Below are 22128 nucleotides of genomic sequence, written 5' to 3'. Positions count from 1 at the left end.
ATGTCTGTTAAAAAATGGGGTTTTTTAAAAATATTTTAAATTGTAAATTATTAGATTTGTTATAAAACTGTTTTTATTGTGTTGTGAGCCGCCCCGAGTCTACGGAAAGGGACGGCATACAAATCTAATTAATAATAATAATAATAATAATAATAATAATAATAATAATAATAATAATAATAATAATAATTTATCAAGGCATTTAAATTTGCTGCAAATACAAGCGATAAAGAAGGTGCATCAGCCTTCTTCTTGGCTCGGGAACCCCACACTAGTTTAATTAGCGAGGGTGTTTTTCCTGGAGACAGAAATTTAGGAGGTTTGCCTCAGACATTTACAACTTATTTTTCTTGGAAATGGTGAAGTATTTGAAATAATGGGGAACGGGGGCCTCTGATTTCTATTCTGCTGAGCCCACCATCTTCTGAAAAGACTTCATTTTGGCCTTTTGAGAGTGTATAAATAAAACCTACTGGCAGGATTTACGTTATCTTTGTACCTAAGCCAATTTGTAAAACGGTTGTGAAGCTAAATCATGTAATTGGAAAGACTCCTTCAACATTAATTGGAAATATGATATGGGACTGTTCGGCCTTCCCCCCTTATCCAAATGTAAGGGATACCAGACAGAAATATGAAGACATTTGTAACATACTTGAATTCCCCCCCCCCCCTAACTTCAGAAGAGAAGGATTTAGGGGTAGTGATTTCTGACAGTGTCAAAATGGGGTGAGCAGTGTGGTCGGGCAGTAGGAAAAGCAAGTAGGATGCTTGGCTGCATAGCTAGAGGTATAACAAGCAGGAAGAGGAGATTGTGATCCCCTTATATAGAGCGCTGGTGAGACCCCATTTGGAGTACTGTGTCCAGTTCTGGAGACCTCACCTACAAAAAGATATTGACAAAATTGAACGGGTCCAAAGACGGGCTACAAGAATGGTGGAAGGTCTTAAGCATAAAACGTATCAGGAAAGACTTCATGAACTCAATCTGTATAGTCTGGAGGACAGAAGGAAAAGGGGGGACATGATCGAAACAGTTAAATATGTTAAAGGGTTAAATAAGGTTCAGGAGGGAAGTGTTTTTAATAGGAAAGTGAGCACAAGAACAAGGGGGACACAATCTGAAGTTAGTTGGGGGAAAGATCAGAAGCAACGTGAGAAAATATTATTTCACTGAAAGAGTAGTAGATCCTTGGAACAAACTTCCAGCAGACGTGGTTGGTAAATCCACAGTAACCTGAATTTAAACATGCCTGGGATAAACATACAGTGTTCCCTTGATTTTCGCGGGGGTTACGTTCCAAGACCCTCCCGCGAAAGTCAATTTTCCGCGAAGTAGCGGTGCGGAAGTAAAAACACAATTTTTGGCTATGGACAGCCAAAACTACTCCTCTCACCGGCTTTTTTCGGACACGGGTCCTCCTGCAGCAGCACTGGCGGCCACCGTTCCCCGTAGGCACCTGCCCGCCCGCCGTTCGCCCGGCCGCTCGCTCACCGTTCGCCCGGCCGCTCGCTCGCCGCTCGGCCGCCGTTCGCCCGGCCGCCGCTCGCCCGCCCGCTCCACCTCTCATTCTCCTCTGCTGCAAGAGAGGCGGGACAGGCATTCTCCGGAGGCTGGTGGGTGCACGGGCCGGCGCGTGAGAGAGAAAGAGGGAGGAGAGCAAGAGATAGCAAGAGAGAGAGAAAGAGTGAGAGAAAGAAAACAAGAGAGAGAAAGTGAGAAAAAGAGAGAGAGCAAGAGGGGGAGAGATAGAGAAAGAGAGAAGGAAAGAAAGAAAGAGATGAGAGAGGGAGGAAGAGAGTGTGAGAGAGGAAGAAAGCAAGATAGAAAAAGAGAGAGAGAAAGAAAGAAAGCTGAGAAAGGAAGGAAGAGAGTGAGAGAGAGGAAGAAAGAGAGAGAGAGAAGAGTGGAAGGAAGAGAGAGAGAAATGATAGAAAAAAGGGGAGAAAAAAAGAGAAATGAGAAAATGATTGAAGCAGAGAATGACATGAAAGAAAGAGAAAGAGACAGAGAAGTGATTCTTGGTGATGACGTATGACATCATCAGGTGGGAAAAACCGTGGTATAGAAAAAAAACCGTGGAGTATTTTTTAATTAATATTTTTGGAAAAACTGTGGTATAGCGTTTCGCGAAGTTTGAAGCCGCGAAAATCGAGGGATCACTGTATATCCATCCTAAGATAAAATACAGGAAATAGTATAAGGGCAGACTAGATGGACCATGAGGTCTTTTTCTGCCATCAGTCTTCTATGTTTCTATGTTTCTAAGGGCAGAAATTGGGAGGTTAGTGGCAATCGGTGCATTTTGAAAGTTACCTTTGTTTTGATATTCTTCTGCCTTCAGTAAAACAGTTATTTCACAATGAACATAACTATTTTACAATGGTGTGTAATGAATGGGCGTAGCGCAACCACTTAATAACTGTCGACAAGGGATAATGATAGAAAATCCTCCATTATAATCATAGCAGGGGAACCCTTTCGGATGCTTTCTTGCGGATCGCGGTGCAGCGGTGCACTTCACAAAATAATTTGCAAATATAATTTCCCTAAACCTCGAGAGGAGGCCGCGTGTTTTATTTCTTTTTACTCAATTTTTCTTCATCTTCCCCTGGAAATTGGAATCCATTTCGATGTAGAGACAGTCGTTATTGGAGGGTTATCCATTAGGGAGAGATTATGTTAGAGTTTGCGGCAATCCAATCAGCACATGAGTAAATAACTCAGCAGGATTCGTTTATATAAGAAACATAGAAACATAGAAGACTGACGGCAGAAAAAGACCTCATGGTCCATCTAGTCTGCCCTTATACTATTTCCTGTATTTTATCTTACAATGGATCTATGTTTATCCCAGGCATGTTTAAATTCAGTTGCTGTGGATTTATCTACCACGTCTGCTGGAAGTTTGTTCCAAGGATCTACTACTCTTTCAGTAAAATAATATAGCCCGTCTTTGGACCCGTTCAATTTTGTCAATCTCTTTTTGTAGGTGAGGTCTCCAGAACTGAACACAGTATTCCAAATGGGGTCTCACCAGCGCTCTATATAAGGGGATCACAATCTCCCTCTTCCTGCTTGTTATACCTCTAGCTATGCAGCCAAGCATCCTACTTGCTTTTCCTACTGCCCGACCACACTGCTCACCCATTTTGAGACTGTCAGAAATCACTACCCCTAAATCCTTCTCTTCTGAAGTTTTTGCTAACACAGAACTGCCAATGCAATACTCTTTATATACAATGCCATACAGCAGAAGCCAGAACCAGAACTCAGAATCCAGAAGTACAGAATCAATAACCACACAATACAGAGGCACACATGTGTGTGTAACATATTTTTGCTGATAATGGAAAGGAAGGGAGACTGGTATAGATTTATTGCTCTCATCAGCTAGCCAAATACTTACTGGGATTTGAACCTGAGAAATCTGCCTGTAAGGCAATAGCTTTAACTTCTAGACCACAGGTTCTTCTCCTCTCAGCTTGTACCAGGGAAGAGTTATATGTTTTTTTCTGTCGGATCATGCTAGTATACCCAAATATGGGAGCATAACCTTTGAAAAGTGTTCGGAAACTTCAGGTCGTGCAGAATGCAGCTGCGAGAGCAATCATGGGCTTTCCCAAATATGCCCATGTTACACCAACACTCCGCAGTCTGCACTGGTTGCCGATCAGTTTCCGGTCACTATTCAAAGTGTTGGTTATGACCTATAAAGCCCTTCATGGCACCGGACCAGATTATCTCAGGGACCGACCGCCTTTTGCTGCACGAATCCCAGCGACCAGTTAGGTCCCACAGAGTGGGTCTTCTCCGGGTCCCATCAACTAAACAATGTCGCTTGGCGGGACCCGGGGAAGAGCCTTCTCTGTGGCGGCCCTGACCCTCTGGAACCAACTCCCCCCAGAGATTAGAATTGCTCCCACCCTCCTTGCCTTTCGTAAGCTTCTTAAAACCCACCTCTGCCGCCAGGCATGGGTGAATTGAGATACTCTTTCCCCCCTAGGCCTTTACAATTTTATGCATGGTATGTCTGTATGTATGTTGGTTTTACAATAGGGGTTTTTAACTGTTTATATTGGATTGTCATATGCTGTTTACTACTGTTGTTAGCCGCCCCGAGTCTACGGAGAGGGGCGGCATACAAATCCAATAAAATCAAATCAATAATACTTCCTTTTTGTCTCTCGACCTGTCTAGGGGCCATATCCAAGGCAGTTAATATATATACATATGTGGCTACCTGATGAAGGCAAATAAGCCCAAAATAGATCTATAGTAGTTTCCGTTCCTTTTCATTATCAGCAAAAATATGTTACACTTATAGATTATTGTTGTCGGCTATAAAAAGCTTGTCTGCCTTGGGACATGGTTTCCCTGGTGGGTCCGAGAGGCAAAAAGGAAGCTGTGATGCTCCTTCAATATACCATGATTACTCAACAAAAAAAATCACACATAACCCTTCCCTGGTACAAGCTGATTCAGGAGATGAGCCTGTAGTCTAATGGCTAAGGTCGTCTGCCTTATAAGGCAGAGGCCCCAGGTTCAAATCCCAGTAAGGGTGTGGCTACCTGATGAAGGCAAATAAGCCCGAAATAGATCTATAGTAGCCTCCCTTCCTTTTCATTATCAGCACAATATGTTACATATATACACACACACAAACTCACATATTTGTTTTCGTAGATTTTCACGGGTATAGGTATGTAAGTTTTGCTGTGTTAGGGTCTTTTCCCATGTAAGTTAAAGGGTTAAATAAGGTTCAGGAGGGAAGTGTTTTTAATAGGAAAGTGAACACAAGAACAAGGGGACACAATCTGAAGTTAGTTGGGGCAAAGCTCAAAAGCAACATGAGAAAATATTATTTTACTGAAAGAGTAGTAGATCCTTGGAACAAACTTCCAGCAGACGTGGTAGATAAATCCACAGTAACTGAATTTAAACATGCCTGGGATAAACATATATCCATCCTAAGATAAAATACAGAAAATAGTATAAGGGCAGACTAGATGGACCATGAGGTCTTTTTCTGCCGTCAGTCTTCTATGTTTCTTCTATGTTTCTATGTAAGATCGAGAGTGCCTTTGGGAAGTTTTGACGAGATCAGACTCATCATCTTCAGACCGGTGTTATGGGCTTTGTGCTGCTGGCAATAATGTGTGGTTGGAGCTACCGGGTGTGTGGAATGCTGGCTCAACTGCTGCAAATGGGTTGGATGGCTGTCTTGTCACAGTTTGATTGGTTGATGGAGTCACATTTTGGTTAGTTGATTGACTTGATGGGGTTGTGGTTGTGTGTTGACTAGGGCTAGTTTCCAGATGTCTGGTAGGCAGGAGGTATCATCACATTTGTTCATGTTCATGATACCTGCCACCTACCAGACAAGAACCACAAGACTTCTTGGTCATGTCCTGTAATTTATGGTAAGACCATAAATTAAAATAGCCTTCAACCATTAGTAGGTTGTTTTAACATGTTACAAGAGGAGAAGCCACACAGCTGGAAATCTGGGAATTGTAAATCCAGTGTTCTGTCGGGCTCTCTGGTAGAATCCTCCCAAAAAGTCACAGGTACAAATTTTAGACACACACGTTTGAAAATTCAAAACAATGTTCTTTATAATGAAAATTCACTTAAACCAAGCCCTCTTTTGGTATAGCAAAGAGCACTCGTCTCCAAACAAACTGGTAATTTGTACAATTCCCTTATTAGTTCTGTGATACTTAGCTTGCAGCTGTGAGGCAATTCACAGTCCTTCTTTCACAAAGTGAAACACACTTTGCTCTGGTTTAGTTTCAAAGCGGGGAAAAATCAGCACACAAAGGTCAAAGTCAGTAAAGCAGTCACAAAACACAATGATCAGATAATCCTCCACAATGGCCAAACCCACAGGCTGCTATTTATAGCAGCCTCACTAATGACCACAGCCCCACCCAACCACAGTTGGCCTCATTTTCTTTGATAATAATCTCTCAGTTGTTGTTGCCTATGCATCGCTCTCCGCATGCGTGGCTGTATCGTTAACTCTTGTTCTGAATCCAAGGAGGAGCTAGATAATTGATCTCCTTCTGAGCTGTCTGCCACACTCTCCTCCTCCCTGTCACTCGTGTCTTCTTGGTCAGAGGAGCCTTCATCAGCAGATTCCACCAAGGGCAAAACAGGCCTGCAGCATGTGGATGTCTCCCCCACGTCCACAGTCCTCGGGGCAGGAGCAGGGCCAGAACTAACCACAACATCCAGTGAGGGTGAATATCTTGAAAGTCTATATGATGGATCCTTACGGTCCAACACAAAAGATTGACTATTTGCTCCCTGTCCAATTACTATATTGGACTCCAAGTCTTCGGAGAGGGGTGGCATACATAAACAACTGTCCATAAATAACCTTTTCAGGAAATAATTACCGTAATTTTTCAGAGTATAAGACGCACCGGAATATATAAAACCTAATACCTTAGGTTTTGGGGAGGAAAATAGGGAAAAGAATCTGCATTTCTAATTTGCACAAATGACCCATTTTTTAAATACCAGAATAAAACAATAAAGAAAACATATTTGGAGTTCGATCCTGACTGGTTCAAGATTGACTTAGCTCTCTATCCTTCCAAGTTCGGTAAAATAAAAACTCAGATTGCGGGAGCAAATATGCTGACTCTGTAAACCAGTTAAGAAAGGGTTGTGTAAAGCAGTGTTTCCCAACCTTTTTTGAGCCGCGGCACATTATTCATATTTTCAAAATCCTGGGGAACATTGAGCCGGGAGGGGGGGGGGGCGCTAAAAAAAAATTGGACAAAAAATATCTCTCTTCCTCCCTTTCGCTCTATTTCTCTGTCCCTCCTTCTTTTTCTCTCTTACTTCCTTCCCTTCTTTCTCTGTCTCCATCCCTCTTTCTCTCTTCCTTTCTCTCTTTTTTGCTCTCTTTCTCTCTCCCTCCTTCCCTCCCTCTATGTCTTTCTCTCTCCCTCCTTTCCCCCTCTCTTTCTCTCTCTCTTGCTTTCTTTCTCTCTTTTTCTCTCTCTTGCTATCTCTCTCTTTCTTTCTCTCTCCCTCTGCCTCTCTCCCTCTGCCTCTTGCTATCTCTCTCTTTCTCTCTCTCTCTCTTGCTATCTCTTTCTTTCTCTCTCTCTTTCTCGTACACCACACCGCAGCAGCAGCATTGGGCAGTAGCCGTGGGGCGGTGGCAGGGAGCCTCACAGCTGACCACCCTGCCACCGCCCCACGGCTACTGCCCGATGCCACTGCTGCCGCCGCCCTCTGACTACCACTGCCCTCCCGCCGGGCCCCAAAGCTCACCTGCTGCCGCCGCCAGGGAAGCTCCAGCCAGGCGGGGCGCTGCAGCTGCTGGAAAACTTGGAAGACGCAAAGAAGGAAGTTCAGCTTCCGGTCTCACAACTTTTTGCTCTTCGCACTCTCAGCAAAAAGTTGCGGGACCAGAAGCTGAGCTTCCTTCTTCGCGGCACACCTGACCATGTCTCGCGGCACAGTGGTGTGCCACGGCACACTGGTTGGGAAACGCTGGTGTAAAGCACTGTGAAATAGTATATAAGTCTTAAGTGCTATTAGTATTGACTCTGCCTTCCATCCTTCCAAGGTCAGTAAAATGAGGATCCAGATAGTTGGGGCAATAGGTTGGCTCAGTAAATTGCTTAGAGAGGGCTGTGAAGCGCTATATAAGTCTTAAGTGCTAGTACTATTACAGTTAAAAGGAGCTTCATTCAGTTGATATTGACAAGATATTAAATTCCTATTTTAAAAATCTCTTGCTAAGTTTATTGAGGCATCTTCAGTGCGTTCCCAGAGAAACTATTAAAGTGCATTTTTAAAAATAGCTTGTCTAAATGTGAAGAGAAATAATAGGCCTTGATGTAATACATAGTTAACGTTTTCTATCAGTGTCTTTACTGCTTTACCAACAGTTGATAGATTGATTGACATTTCTTGTTTGTTCTCTTTATTTGTAATGAAAAATTCTATTCTGGAATGAGATTACAGTGTACATTCAGGATATAATTCCACATTATAAATTTGAAAATGATCTTCCCACTTTCATGATTGATGAAAAGCTGTCTAAAACACATAGACTGCCATCCATCAAAAAATCAGTGTGCTATAGAAAGAAAGGAGAAACAATGGAAAGAAATGGTTAATAAAGTTCTTTCGAAATGAGTCCATTTCAATCCAACCCTAATTTTATTACTTGTTAAAGCTGTAAGTCTGTATTTTTAGATTTCATGTTTTCTTGCTTTTAAAATTATTATGGCTTTTAATTATTAGCATTGTGTTATTTTATGTTTAATTCTTATTAAATATTATTATTATTATTATTATTATTATTATTAATTAGATTTGTATGCCGCCCCTCTCCGAAGACTCGGGGTGGCTAACAACAATATAAAAAGACAATGTAAACAAATCTAATATTAAAAACAATCTTAAAAAACCCAATTTAAAAAACTACTCATACATACAAGCATACCATGTATAAATTCTATAAGCCTAGGGGGAAGGGAAATTTCAATTCCCCCATGCCTGACGACATGGGTTGGGTTTTAAGGAGCTTGCGAAATGCAAGGAGAGTGGGGGCAACTGATATCTGGGGGGAGCTGGTTCCAGGGGGTCGGGGCCGCCACAGAGAAGGCTCTTCTCCTGGGTCCCGCCCAACGACATTGCTTAGTCGATGGGACCCGGAGAAGGCCAACTCTGTGGGACCTAATCGATCGCTGGGATTCGTGCGGCAGAAGGCGGTCCCGGAGATATTCTGATCCGATGCCATGAAGGGCTTTATAGGTCATAACCAACACTTTGAATTGTGACCGGAAATTGATTCCTATTTTATTCAGATGTATCATTTAAACATCAAAAAATCTTTTTTAATGCTTCACTTTGGGTTTTTTTAAAGGTTTCCTATTACTAGAGACATTTGAAATTGATAGTAACCTTTAGATGAAGAAATATGATAGGTAGACTGAAGAGTAGGTTCAGATTGTCCAGTTTAAAGGAAAAATACAGTTTTTGTAATGGGTTTTATTAATTTCATTGGTTGTGAGGTTTCAGAACAGCTGAGTTATATCACTATACCAGCTTCTGTATATCCCAGCTGTGACAATTGATCTTTTGGAAGTTTCAACAAAAACTCTAATGATGTCAAAAATGAGAGCAAAATATTATTTATTTGATGCACTTGTGTTTATATTATGAAATACTCTGGAAGGATTATGTAAGGCTAACTGATGAGCAGTGAAGGGCTACCAAAATGTTGTCTACCACACTGTGGGCGTGGGTTATGAAGGACCCCCTGCATTTTCTTTCAACATCTTTCAGTGCAAATTGGGTGCTCTGGGGTGGAGCTCCATTTTCACTACCCCACTGTTGTTCCCCCCCCCCCCCAATCCGGGCAGTAGCCCACCCCTGCTGATGGGTATTTATGCTCACAACTACCACCTGTTTGGACTGAACAAGAAAAACTACTTCGAAGTCATCCAAGTTCAAGTTCAAGTACAGGCAGTCCTTATTTAATGACCACAACTGAGAGTAACAGCTCTGTCATTAAATGAAGCGGTCCTTAAGAAGGAAGCTCGTGACTAGGCTTTGCTTTTCCCCATCCCCCCAGCCTTTGCAAGGAACACCATAAGCCCGGAGGCTTTAGTGAGGCCTGTGCGCATGCACGGACACGGGGGCGCATGGGGCAGAGCATTGCATGATGGGTGTGGGCATGCACGCATGCACTATTGGACGCGCACATGCCCTTTTGGCACCTGAGCCAAAAAAGATTACCCATCCATGACCTGGGCAAGATGCGGCCCAACGGCCGGATACGGCCCGCCTGCTGTCTGTGACCGGCCCGCAGAGGTCGGTCCAACTTTTCTAGATAAGAACCTGGTGTTCAAGATATAATATATAATTATATATATAATATATAATATAATATAATTAGTACTGTATATAGAAACATAGAAGACTGACGGCAGAAAAATACCTCATGCTCCATCTAGTTTGCCCTTATACTATTTCCTGTATTTATCTTACAATGGATCTATGTTTATCCCAGGCATGTTTAAATTCAGTTACTGTGGATTTACCAACCACGTCTGCTGGAAGTTTGTTCCAAGGATCTATGACTCTTTCAGTAAAATAATATTTTCTCATGTTGCTTTTGATCTTTCCCCCAACTAACTTCAGATTTTGTCCCCTTGTTCTTGGGTTCACTTTCCTATTAAAAACACTTCCCTCCTGGACCTTATTTAACCCTTTCACATATTTAAATGTTTCAATCATGTCCCCCCTTTTCCTTCTGTCCTCCAGACTATACAGATTGAGTTCATGAAGTCTTTCCTGATATGTTTTATGCTTAAGACCTTCCACCATTCTTGTAGCCCATCTTTGGACCTGATCAATTTTATCAATATCTTTTTGTAGGTGAGGTCTCCATAACTGAACACAGTATTCCAAATGTGGTCTCACCAGCGCTTTATATAAGGGGATCACATATATATGATTAAGCCATTCTGACAAGAATCAGGACTGCTGATTCAGCGCTACCAATGCACCCTCTGAGGCTGTCACGTACGTGTGCATGCCGGCGCGAGATTTATCTTCTGTGCATGCGCAGCAAGCGAAATCTCGCATGAGGACACAGGCACAAGCAAGATTTCGGTGATTTTCTTTTTAAAAACCCCACAAAAATCACCAACACCTCACTCGCACGAGCGTCTTCACGCAAGCTTTCGTTTGCTGCGCATGCACAGAAGCCAAATCTCATGCGGGCGCGCGTCGGGGCGCTGCTTGTGCATCCCAAAAATCACTACCGGAACGTAGCACCTTACCATTCCGGTAGAAGGCCATCACTGATTCTGATGTGAGCTATTTCTCATACGCATGCATTCATACATGCATGCACAGACTCCTCCAAATTATTCTTCTTCCAATGAAATCCTTTCTCCCCCCCCCCCCAATTGTGTGAATGTATCCCGAAAAGAGAACGATCTCCACCATCATTAAAGTGATCTATTATGCCCTTCCATTTCCCTGGCCTTATCACATCACAGCTAGATATGAATATAAATGCATTTCCCCCCTGAAGTCTAGCTAGCAATTAATTGAGCATGCATAGCTTATTCTGTGCACTCTAGCCAACATTAAATGATACTGCTACAGATTAGGATGGGGTTTTTTTTTAAAGAAAATTATCTTAAGAAAAATGGCTAAACTGATTTGCTATTATCTGTAATCTTCACCAATAATTTACTTACACATTGTGTTTTTGACTGCAGACAAAATAGCTAGAAGCCGAGTTTATTGCCAAGAATTTTTCCTTTTTTTTTTGGTAATCGAGAAGGAAGTGCATATGTTTTAAAAGCCCTATCAGAAATATCCAAATATGATTACATGTGCTGTAATTTCTAAGATCATGCCATTTTTCAGCTTCCCCAGGGAAGCAGCAGAGTAATGTTGTTGTAATAAAGGCACCTTCAGTGTTGGAGGAATAAAAGCATTGTTAAATTGACTAAATCCCACTGAAAGGAAATTAGAAAGGATTGGTTGAAAGAAAAGAGAATAATTTTCCAAAATAGAGCAAGTGGGAAAGAAACTGATAGCGTTAATGTATTTAAGACAATGAGATCTTCATAAATTAGACACTAGAGAAATTAAGTGTTTTTTTTTAATCTTTTTGCTGGGAAACAATTTTGGGATTGCTTTATAGCAGTGTTTGTCAACTGTAAGATGTTCAAAAATCCCCCAGCCAGTCATGGTACTAGTATCTATGGGAGAACCATTTAAATGTGAACCAGCCGTGTGCTTTAGCTGACAAAAAAAGCCAATACCGTCCCAGACTGCATCAAAAGAGGGCTGCTAGCATCAAGATCACAAGAACTGATACTACCACTCTATACGGGTGTGTTTATACTCCACACTTGGAATACTGTGTCCAGTTGGGCGTCCTCCTCGATCCACCGCTCACATTAGAGAAACATCTTTCAGCTGTGGCAAGGGGGGCGTTCGCCTGGTGCACCAGTTGCGACCCTATTTGGACCGGGAGTCACTGCTCACAGCCACTCATGCCCTCATCACCTCGAGGCTCGACTACTGTAACGCTCTCTACATGGGGCTACCTTTGAAAAGTGTTCGGAAACTTCAGATCGTGCAGAATGCAGCTGCGAGAGCAATCATGGGCTTTTCCAAATATGCCCATGTTACACCAACACTCCGCAGTCTGCATTGGTTGCCGATCAGTTTCCGGTCAATTCAAAGTGTTGGTTATGACCTATAAAGCCCTTCATGGCACCGGACCAAATTATATCCGGGACCGCCTTCTGCCGCACGAATCCCAGCGACCAGTTAGGTCCCACAGAGTGGATCTTCTCCGGGTCCCGTCAACTAAACAATGTCGCTTGGCAGGACCCAGGGGAAGTGCCTTCTCTGTGGTGGCCCCGGCCCTCTGGAACCAACTCCCCCCAGAGATTAGAATTGCCCCCACCCTCCTTGCCTTTCATAAACTACTTAAAACCCACCTCTGCTGCCAGGCATGGGGGAATTGAGATACCCTTTCCCCCTAGGCCTTTACAATTTTATGCATGGTATGTCTGTATGTCTGTTTGGTTTTTATTATAATGGGTTTTTAATTGTTTTTAGTATTGGATTATTATTATATGCTGTCTTATTATTGCTGTTAGCCACCCCGAATCTCCGGAGAGAGGTGGCATACAAATCCAATAAATAACTAATAATAATAAATAAATAAATAATAAATAGTTCTGGGTACAACCATTCAAAAAAAATAGTGAAGCCCTAGAAAGATAATAGAGAGGAACCATAAAGACGATAACAGGTGTGAAGATTAAATTGTACAATGAACGGCTAAAGTAACTAGGTATGTTAGTTACCCCACAATTCAAGGTGTTGGTTATTACCTATAAAGCTCTATATGGCTTAGGGCCAGATTATTTACGGGACCGTCTCCTGCCACATACCTTCCAGAGACCAATTATAGCACACAGAGTTGGAACCAGGTCCCATCAGCCAAGCAATATAGACTGGCGGGACCTCAGAGGAGAGCCTTCTCTGTTGCTGCCCCGCTCTTTGGAATCAACTACCACCTGATGTCCACCCTGCTCCCACCCTGCTGGTTTTTCGTAAGGCCACGAACGCCCGGCTGTACCGGCACGCTTGGGGACCCTAAATTAACACCAATTGACCACCTATATGAATATGACTCTGCATGAATGATATGTACCTGTGTTGTTGAGCCTCTCTGTTATGAGTTTTAATTAAGGTTTTAGATTTCTTGACTTCTTTATTATTGTTACTTGTAATTCTATATGGTAATTTATATTGTTGTAAGATGCCCTGAGTCCTTCGGATTGGGTGGCAGAGAAGTCAAATTAAATAAATACTGTGTGTGTGTGTGTGTGTGTGTGTGTGTGTGTAGATTGTTCTGAGTTCGGGTTTTGCCCCGTGTAATATTTTGAGTGTCTGTGTGACGTTTCGGTGAAATCACATTCACCATCATCAGGCTGAAGTTATAAGCTTCGTGCTGCTGTAGATATAGTTTGTTTGAATGCAGTCAAAAAAGAAGAAAAAACTTCCTCCCTTGTCCAGCACATTAAAAAAACAGGGCATGAAATTGACTTTGAAAAAACTAAATTACTTTCCAAAACAGAAAATGTATACAAAAGAATAATTATGGAGGCCATAGAGATAGAAAAACACCCCCTCAGCATGAACAAATGAGATGACACGTCCCGCCTACCAGAGATTTGGAAACCAGCCTTAAACAAAAAAACGTATCATAATCATCACCTTGTCAACCCTTCAACTAAATGTGATTCCACCAACCAATCAAATCATTAAAACATAGCCACCCAATCTATTTGCTACATTCAAACCAAAGCTCCACCCCCACCACTATATATAAGGAACAAATGGCAGTTGCAAACAAACTATATTTACAGCAGCACAAAGCTTATAACTTCAGCCTGATGATGGTGAATGTGATTTCACCGAAACGTCGCACAGACACTCAAAATATTACATGGGGCAAAACACGAACTCAGAACAATCTACCGTACATACATATACCCGTGAAAATCTACAAAAACAAATATATATATATTCAGTCCAACCCCCTGCCTGAGCAGGAAACCCTACAGCACCCCAGCCAAAGGGAAGTCCAATCTCCTCTTGAAGGTGTCCAGAGTTGGGGAGTTCACCACCTCCCATGGCAGGCAGCTCCATTGGTTCCTGACGGTCAGAGCGATCAACCAATGGAACTGCCTGCCAGGGGAGGTGGTGAACTCCCCAACTCTGGACACCTTCAAGAGGAGATTGGACTTCCATTTGGCTGGGGTGCTGTAGGGTTTCCTGCTCAGGCAGGTGGTTGGACTCGATGACCTAACGGTCCCTTTCAACTCTATTAATAAATAAAAAAATAAAATATAATATGTGTGTGTGTGTGTGTGTGTGTTTAGTCTAATGAAAAAACGGGCTCTGAGGAGATATGATAACAGTTTTCTATTACACTTTAGATTTATTTAGACTTATATACAGTGATCCCCCGAGTTTCGCGATCCCGATCATTGCGAATCGCTATATCGCGATTTTTCCACCCGATGACGTCACTCCCTTCCTTTCTCATCTTTCTTTCTCTCTCTCTTTCTCTATCTTGCTTCTTCCTCTCTCACACTCTCTTCCTCCCTCTCTCATCTCTTTCTTTCCTTCTCTCTCTTTCTCTATCTCTCCCCCTCTTGCTCTCGAACGGGCAAGCGGCAAGCGAGCAGGCGGGCGGGCGAACGGGCAAGCGGCAAGCGAGCGAGCGGGTGACGGGCAAGCGGCAAGCGATCTTGGGGTTTCCCCTTTGCCTGGCCGGCGGGAAGACCGGGGAAGGTTCCTTCGGCCGCCCAACAGCTGATCTGCTCAGCAGCGAGGAGCCGAAGATGGGGTTTCCCCGCCGCCCACACGCAAACTCCACCATCTGCGCATGTGCGGCCATGGAAAAAGGGGTGCGCATGCGCAGATGGTGTTTTTACTTCCGCACCACTACATCCCGAATTATCGATTATTGCGAGGGGTCTTGGAACAGAACCCTCGCGATAATCGGGGGATCACTGTACCGCTTCATGGTGCTTTTACAACCCTCTCTAAGCGGTTTACAGAATCAACATATTGCCCCCAACAAACTGGGTCCTGATTTTACCCACCTCGGAAGGATGAGGATGAGTCAACCTTGAGCTGGTGGTGAGATTTGAACTGCTGAACTACAGCTAGCAGTTAGCTGAAGTAGCCTGTAGTGCTGCACTCTAACCACTGCGCCACTCCGGCTCTGTTGAATACTTGAATGGCTATTACAGGGAAGAGGGGATCAACTTACTTTGTAAAGCACCGAAGTATAGGACAAAAAGCAGTGACTAAAAGCTCACCAGAGGGAGGCCCAACCTGGAAATAAGAATTCCCTAGCAGTGAGAACAGTTCAACAGTGGAACAACTTGCCTGCTTAAGTCGTGAATACTCCATTGCTGGAATACTCCATTAGCTTCCCAGACTATGTACCGCCTTCTGACGAATTAGGAGGGATCAATGCTATCGTTAAAAATTATTTCCAAGGTGTTGCAACACAACATCTTCAACGGCTTTAATTAATATCAATCAATCTTAATCCATTAAACTATGGTACCACTTAATCTGTCTTTTTTAAAAATTATTTTTTATTAATTTTTAACAAATGTATATACACACAACATAAAACAGTGCATAGTGAAATGTGCCCACCACCCAGACACACACACATTCCCCACCACCAAATCGGGGGTGTTTCTTATATAATCCACTTGACCCAAGAGCAATATATCTATTTACATATTATAGAGTGATTCCAATTTATTTCTTGTAGCGTCTTACCTTGTCCCACCGTCCCATCAGTTGTCCCAACTCAGTTTCATTATCCGAATGTATCCTTTTATCCATAATTTCAAATTGAATGTGGTCCACCATGTACCTATACCAATTTTGCATTGTCCATTTTGTCGCCTCCTTCCAACCCAGGACTATTACTGCCTGAGCGCTTTCTATTGCTGCTTTTTTTATTTCTCTAAATTCTCCCATCGCATTGCTTTTAACTAGTACTGCCATTTCCTTAGTGATTGTCCATTGTATATTTAGCATTCTATTGATGTCCTCTTTCACTTTTTGCCAAAATTCCTGCACTATCGGGCATTCCCAAAACATATACATAAACCACTTAATCTGTCAGAATATGCCTGGATTAGAATTTGTTTTAAAAAGCAGAGTACTGTACCTGGTGTGTGATCAGAAAAGAACAATTGAAAGAGAAATTGCCCTCTATTTTTTCAAGAAAATTTATTCTAAGTAGATTAAAACAGGAACAGCATTATAGGAAATGCCTGTGTGTTTTTGTATGCTTGGATTTAACCAACCTCAAGTAAATCATGTTAATATGTACAGTAAGAAAGCTGTTACTGTGCCACATGTTTTTTGGGGCCACCTGATTGGTATAAAAATAAAAACTGCCTTATTTAGAATTAAACGCTTCATTTAAATCTTCTCCGACAGTGACAGTTCTAGTATTAAATGATTTTATCTAGGAAATCAATTAAAAATTAGATCTATCGTTTTTTGCTTGACTAGGCAGATCCTGAGTTATTTTTCCAGCATCTATTAAGCTTGTAGCCATTATAAATCTTCCCAGAGTCCTAAGCAAGTAATTAGAACTGCCACGCCTCTTCTAGCCACATAACAAAAGCGCAGATAAGGAGTTTCTAAACCTCTTTTAATGATTTTCCATGGTGAGTTAACTTGAAAGTGATACCAGGGATAATATCCTTGATCATGTTGCTCAATCTGTGTCTCTTAATAGCACTCCCCAGTCGATTAACATTAAAAGAGAGTCCATAATCTTGATACAGTGGTACCTCTACTTACGAACTTAATTCATTCTGTCATCAGGTTCTTAAGTAGAAAAGTTTGTAAGAAGAAGCAATTTTTCCCATAGGAATCAATGTAAAAGCAAATAATGTGTGCGATTGGGGAAACCACAGGGAAGGCGGAGGCCCTGTTTCCTCCTAGGAATTTCGCCCTGCCTTTTCTGGCCCTGTTTCCTTCCAGGAGATTCCTAGAGAGGCCCCACAGAGGCTTCTCCCCCACTTTTCCGGCCCTGTTTCCTCCCAGGAAATTCCTAGAGAGGCCCCAAAGAGGCTTCTTTCCGCTTTTTCTGGCCCTGTTTCCTCCCAGGAGATTCCTAGAGAGGCCCCACGGAGGCTTCTCCCTGCCTTTTCCAGTTACAGTTTCGGAGGCTCGGGTTTGTAAGTGGGAAATGGTTCTTGAGAAAAGGCAAAAAAATCTTGAACACCCGGTTCTTATCTAGAATTTTTCCCCTTTGTATCAGAAGGTTGCATTTTCAAACTGAGAATTTCAGAAATAGCAAAAATAAAAGGAGGATTTTAGGAAGAGGTCTTCACGTTGTATTTTGTCAAAGGCCTGTGGTGACATTGTGTGTATATTGTGCTTGTATACCGTGCGGGGGGATGAGAGAAAGCAATTAGTTTGCCCAAAGCTATTTATTTCATTAAATGGGGTTTATGCAGGAAAAATATCAATACCCTTCATATATTGAATATACTTCTTTGGTCCATTGATTAATTCTTCGATCAATCCTAATTATTTTTTCCTGTGGCTACGGCTGAGAGCAGCTGCTTATAGTTCCAACCTTGGCAACTTTAAGACTTGTGGACTTCAACTCCCAGAATTCCCCAGGCAGCATAGCTGGGAGTTGCAAGTCCACATGTTTGAAGGTTTATTAGCAGTACAGAAATCCAGTTGTTTATTCAATTTTCCATTGCTTGACTTCTGTTTGTTTCAATCATGTTTTCCTATAATCAAGATTGTTCCCCCTATTAAATCTGTTTGGGTTTTTTTTTTCAAAGATCAGAAACTCGTGGTTAAATGCAGGAAAGAAGTTTTAGGTTTGCAACTCGTGAATTCTGGGAGTTGAAGTCCACAATTTTTAAAGTTGCCAAGGTTGGAGACTTCGGCTCTGAGCCATTTGTGGGTCAAAAAACCCATTTTCATAACCAGAAGTTGCTGTTTTAGATATTTTTCTCTTTTGTTGTTCTTGTTACCTTTCAATTTTGCCCTTTTATAATATCCTTTTCTGTTTCTTCTCCTACAGTTCCCTCAGTTTTAATTTTTTTAAAAAAACAACAGAAACCTGCTTCCTTTACCTGTAGAGAATAGAATAGTCATCCTTAGTTGGATGGACTCATTCTAATAGAAACATAGAAGACTGATGGCAGAAAAAGACCTCATGGTCCATCTAGTCTGCCCTTGTACTATTTCCTGTATTTTATCTTACAATGGATATATGTTTATCCCAGGCATGTTTAAATTCAGTTGCTGTGGATTCACCGACCACATCTGCTGGAAGTTTGTTGCAAGGATCTACTACTCTTTCAGTAAAATAATATTTTTTTCACATTGCTTCTGATCTTTCCCCCAACTAACTTCAGATTGTGTCCCCTTGTTCTTGTGTTCACTTTCCTATTAAAAACACTTCCCTCCTAAATCTTATTTAACCCTTTAACATATTTAAATGTTTCGATCGAGTCCCCCCAGGGTCACAACCATCCTTGGCCTTCCAAGGTCAAACACAACTCTAACGCAGCCCTCAATGAAATTGAGTTTGACAATATTTATTTTCTTCTTTGGAAGCAACAACTCAATCTTTTGAGTGATGGCACCTGTGTGGCCTTCTTGACTTGACAATGCTGGAGTAACGTTTTGCAGAAGCTAGCCCACCCAGATAGCCAAAGCCACTAACCAGCCTGCCTCAAACCCGGATATCAGGAACCTTTATCTTGAAGATAACTGAAAACACACACTGCAGAGTTTCTCAGGAAAATATTTACTTCTTTCATAGCAAACCTACACTATTTACACTGTAGCTATCTCTGTAACAGTTACTATACAAAGTACTCACAATTCTCTATCTGCTAATCTCAGTTACAACATTCAGCTACAAGTCTTCAGCCACCACAGGCCACACTAATTCATACTAACAACCATTTTCCACTTACAAACCTGAGCTTCTGAAAACTGTAACTGGAAAAGGCAGGGAGAAGCCTTCATGGGGCCTCTCTAGGTATCACCTGGGAGGAAACAGGTCCGGAAAAGGCGGGGAGAAGCCTCTTTGGGGCCTCTCTAGGAATCTCCTGGGAGGAAACAGATCCGGAAAAGGCAGGGAGAAGCCTCTGTGGGGCCTCTCTAGGAATCTCCTGGGAGAAAACAGGTCTGGAAAAGGCAGGGAGAAGCCTCTGTGGGGTCTCTCTAGGAATCTCCTGGGAGAAAACAGGTCTGGAAAAGGCGGGGAGAAGTCTCCGTGGGGCCTCTCTAGGAATCTCCTGGGAGGAAACAGGGCCGGAAAAGGCGGGGAAAGCCTCCATGGGGCCTCTCTAGGAATCTCTTGGGAGGAAACAGGGCCGGAAAAGGCAGGGAGAAGCCTCCTTGGGGCCTCTAGGAATCTGGTGGGAGGAAACAGGGCCTCCACCCTCCCTGTGGTTTCCCCAATTGGACACATTATTTGCTTTTACATTGATTCCTATGGGAAAAATTGCTTCTTCTCACAAACTTTTCTACTTAAGAACCTGGTCACGGAACGAATTAAGTTCGTCAGTAGAGGTACCCCTGTATATACTTTTTGTCAGCCAATCAGAATACATTACAATTTGCATATTCACCGTGACCAAGCGGTTTTACATGGTTAAAGTTATTACAATTCTTCTCTCTACAATTTGGAATATTATCTCAGGTGGGCCCTGATCTGGACAGACAACCTGGAATTCCTATGGACTGAAGGAGATTCCAAGGCAGCAGCTTCCATTCGAGAGAACATCTGGAGACGTTTAAAACGTAGCTCTCCAAGCGCCTCCTGGGAAGTTTGCTAAATTTGTTGCTCCTGCCATCACTGTTGAATGTTTAACTATCCAACGAGAGCCCGTTGCCTTGCGTGGCTTTCTCTGTAACTCCACAGTGGGGGTTTTCCTCTGCAATATGAGTGTGAAGCCTCAAGCAGGGACGTATTGCCCTGGATCACAGCTACAAATATTTGGACACGAAAGGTCGTCTTCCCTGATTTGTGCTGTCATTCACGTGGTCATTCGCCCAACGTGGTTGCTGCCAGCAAAAGTCCTACCGTATTGATACAAGATCACATTGCGACTCTGTTTTGTCGGGCTCTCTGGTAGAATCCTCCCAAAAATGCACAGATACAATTTCAGACACACACACACGTTTGAAAATTCAACACTACCTTACGCCGTTTAGAGTCTGTTGTGGTTAGCTCTGGCCCTGCTCCTGCCCCAAGGACTGTGGATGTGGGGGAGACATCCACATGCTGCAGGCCTGTTTTGCTCCCGTTGGAATCTGCTGATGAAGGCTCCTCTGACCAAGAAGACATGAGTGACAGGGAGGAGGAGAGTGTGGCAGACAGCTCAGAAGGAGATCAATTATCCAGCTCCTCCTTGGATTCAGAACAAGAGTTAATGATACAGCCAAACATGCGGAGAGCGATGCATAGGCAACAACAACTGAGAGATTATTATCAAAGAAAATGAGGCCACCTGTGGTTGGGTGGGGCTGTGGTCATTAGTGAGGCTGCTATAAATAGCAGCCTGGGGGTTTGGCCATTGTGGAGGATTATCTGATCGTTGTGTTTCGTGACTGCTTTACTGACTTTGACTTTGTGTGCTGATTTCCCTCCGCTTTGAAACTAAACCAGAGCAAAGTGTGTTTCACTTTGTGAAAGAAGAAGGACTTTGAATTGCCTCACAGCTGCAAGCTAAGTATCACAGAACTGATAAGGGACTTGTATAAATTACCAGTTTGTTTGGAGACGAGTGTTCTTTGCTATACCAAAAGAGGGCTTGGTTTAAGTGAATTTTCATTATAAAGAACATTGTTTTGAATTTTCAAACGTGTGTGTGTGTCTGCAATTTGTACCTGTGAATTTTTGGGAGGATTCTACCAGAGAGCCCGACAGAACAGGTATCATCAGCGCACCTCTCAATCCTCTTTGTCTATCCTGATGTTGCCCATGAAGGGGAAAACCTGCATTTTATTTCCATCATGTGTGAAAGGGCATCGACACATCCTTGCTGATACACACAGGGGTCATTTCAATGCAGGCAACCGAAGGGTTTGCATGTGGCCAGACTAAGATAACTCTATAAAAGGCGACAGTCTGAAGTACCATCCAAATATGTCATTGCTTTATTATCTAGCACTTTATAATTAACTGCTCCTTTTTTTATTATCATCGTTGTTCTTCTCGTTTCAGGAAGCTGCCACTTTTGCCCGAGAACAAGGCTTTGAGGTGAGTAAGCCTACATTACACGCTAAACAGATTCTAAAGGGGCTTTTTTTTCCTTCCCCTTTTCTCCGCGGCTGATAATGAAGTTCTTTTGGACAGTGATTGATGTGCTATTATCCTCTCCAAGCTTCGCTGCGGTTGCCATAGAGACTTGGCAGTCGTCATGGTTTCTTTGTTCTGCCAGCTCAGTGTTGTGACGCACTCCGCGAGGTCTGCACCCAACATCGCCTACAGATGTTATTTATTGAATTTTGAAAAGCCTCTCGGGAAGCTGAGAGGCTGGGCGCAGCTTCAAGCTGCCGCTGCAGATACGGAACCTGCCAGCCGGTATCCGCTAAAAAGCCACCTCATTAGCTGAATTGCACTCTTATAAAGATCCTCCGCGGAAAAAAAACACACCAGGGCCAAGCAAGGCAGAATTCAGGAACAGAAGGCCATTTTGAATAACCTGGGACCCGCGCTGAACGCCGATTATCCCGAAGAAAACGCTTTGGCGTGTAGAATTATTAACAGCTGATTAGCGGGAGTCCTGCAGCCTCTCTGGGGAGTGGGCTGTTGTTTTGTTAACCTGCCCAGGGACTGGAGGGGTTTTTTCTCGCCCCCCCGCCCCCAATCTGGGTCCACCGCTTAACATACACACACAGGTACATACAGAAGGTTCTTTCCTTTTGTTCACTCTGTCAAATGCCTCTTTATTTATTTATTTATTAATCAGATTTGTATGCCGCCCCTCTCCATAGACTCGGGGCGGCTC

General features: G+C 42.8%; 1 protein-coding gene across 2 annotated transcripts in view; it reads left to right on the top strand.

Annotated features, from left to right (window-relative positions):
* ADK (adenosine kinase) overlaps positions 1-22128 on the top strand; it is a 311940-nt gene that overhangs the window by 229681 nt on the left and 60131 nt on the right. For both annotated transcript variants that reach the window (XM_070752037.1, XM_070752039.1), the window contains exon 8: positions 21342-21377. In XM_070752037.1, coding sequence (XP_070608138.1) covers positions 21342-21377 — 36 coding nt within the window. The remainder of the gene's footprint in view (positions 1-21341; positions 21378-22128) is intronic.

This window comes from Erythrolamprus reginae, chromosome 5 (assembly GCF_031021105.1).
Source record: "Erythrolamprus reginae isolate rEryReg1 chromosome 5, rEryReg1.hap1, whole genome shotgun sequence".
Lineage (NCBI taxonomy): Eukaryota > Metazoa > Chordata > Lepidosauria > Squamata > Dipsadidae > Erythrolamprus > Erythrolamprus reginae.
The sequence above is the reverse complement of the archived record's forward strand: the minus strand, read 5'-3'. Positions and strand labels throughout refer to the sequence as shown.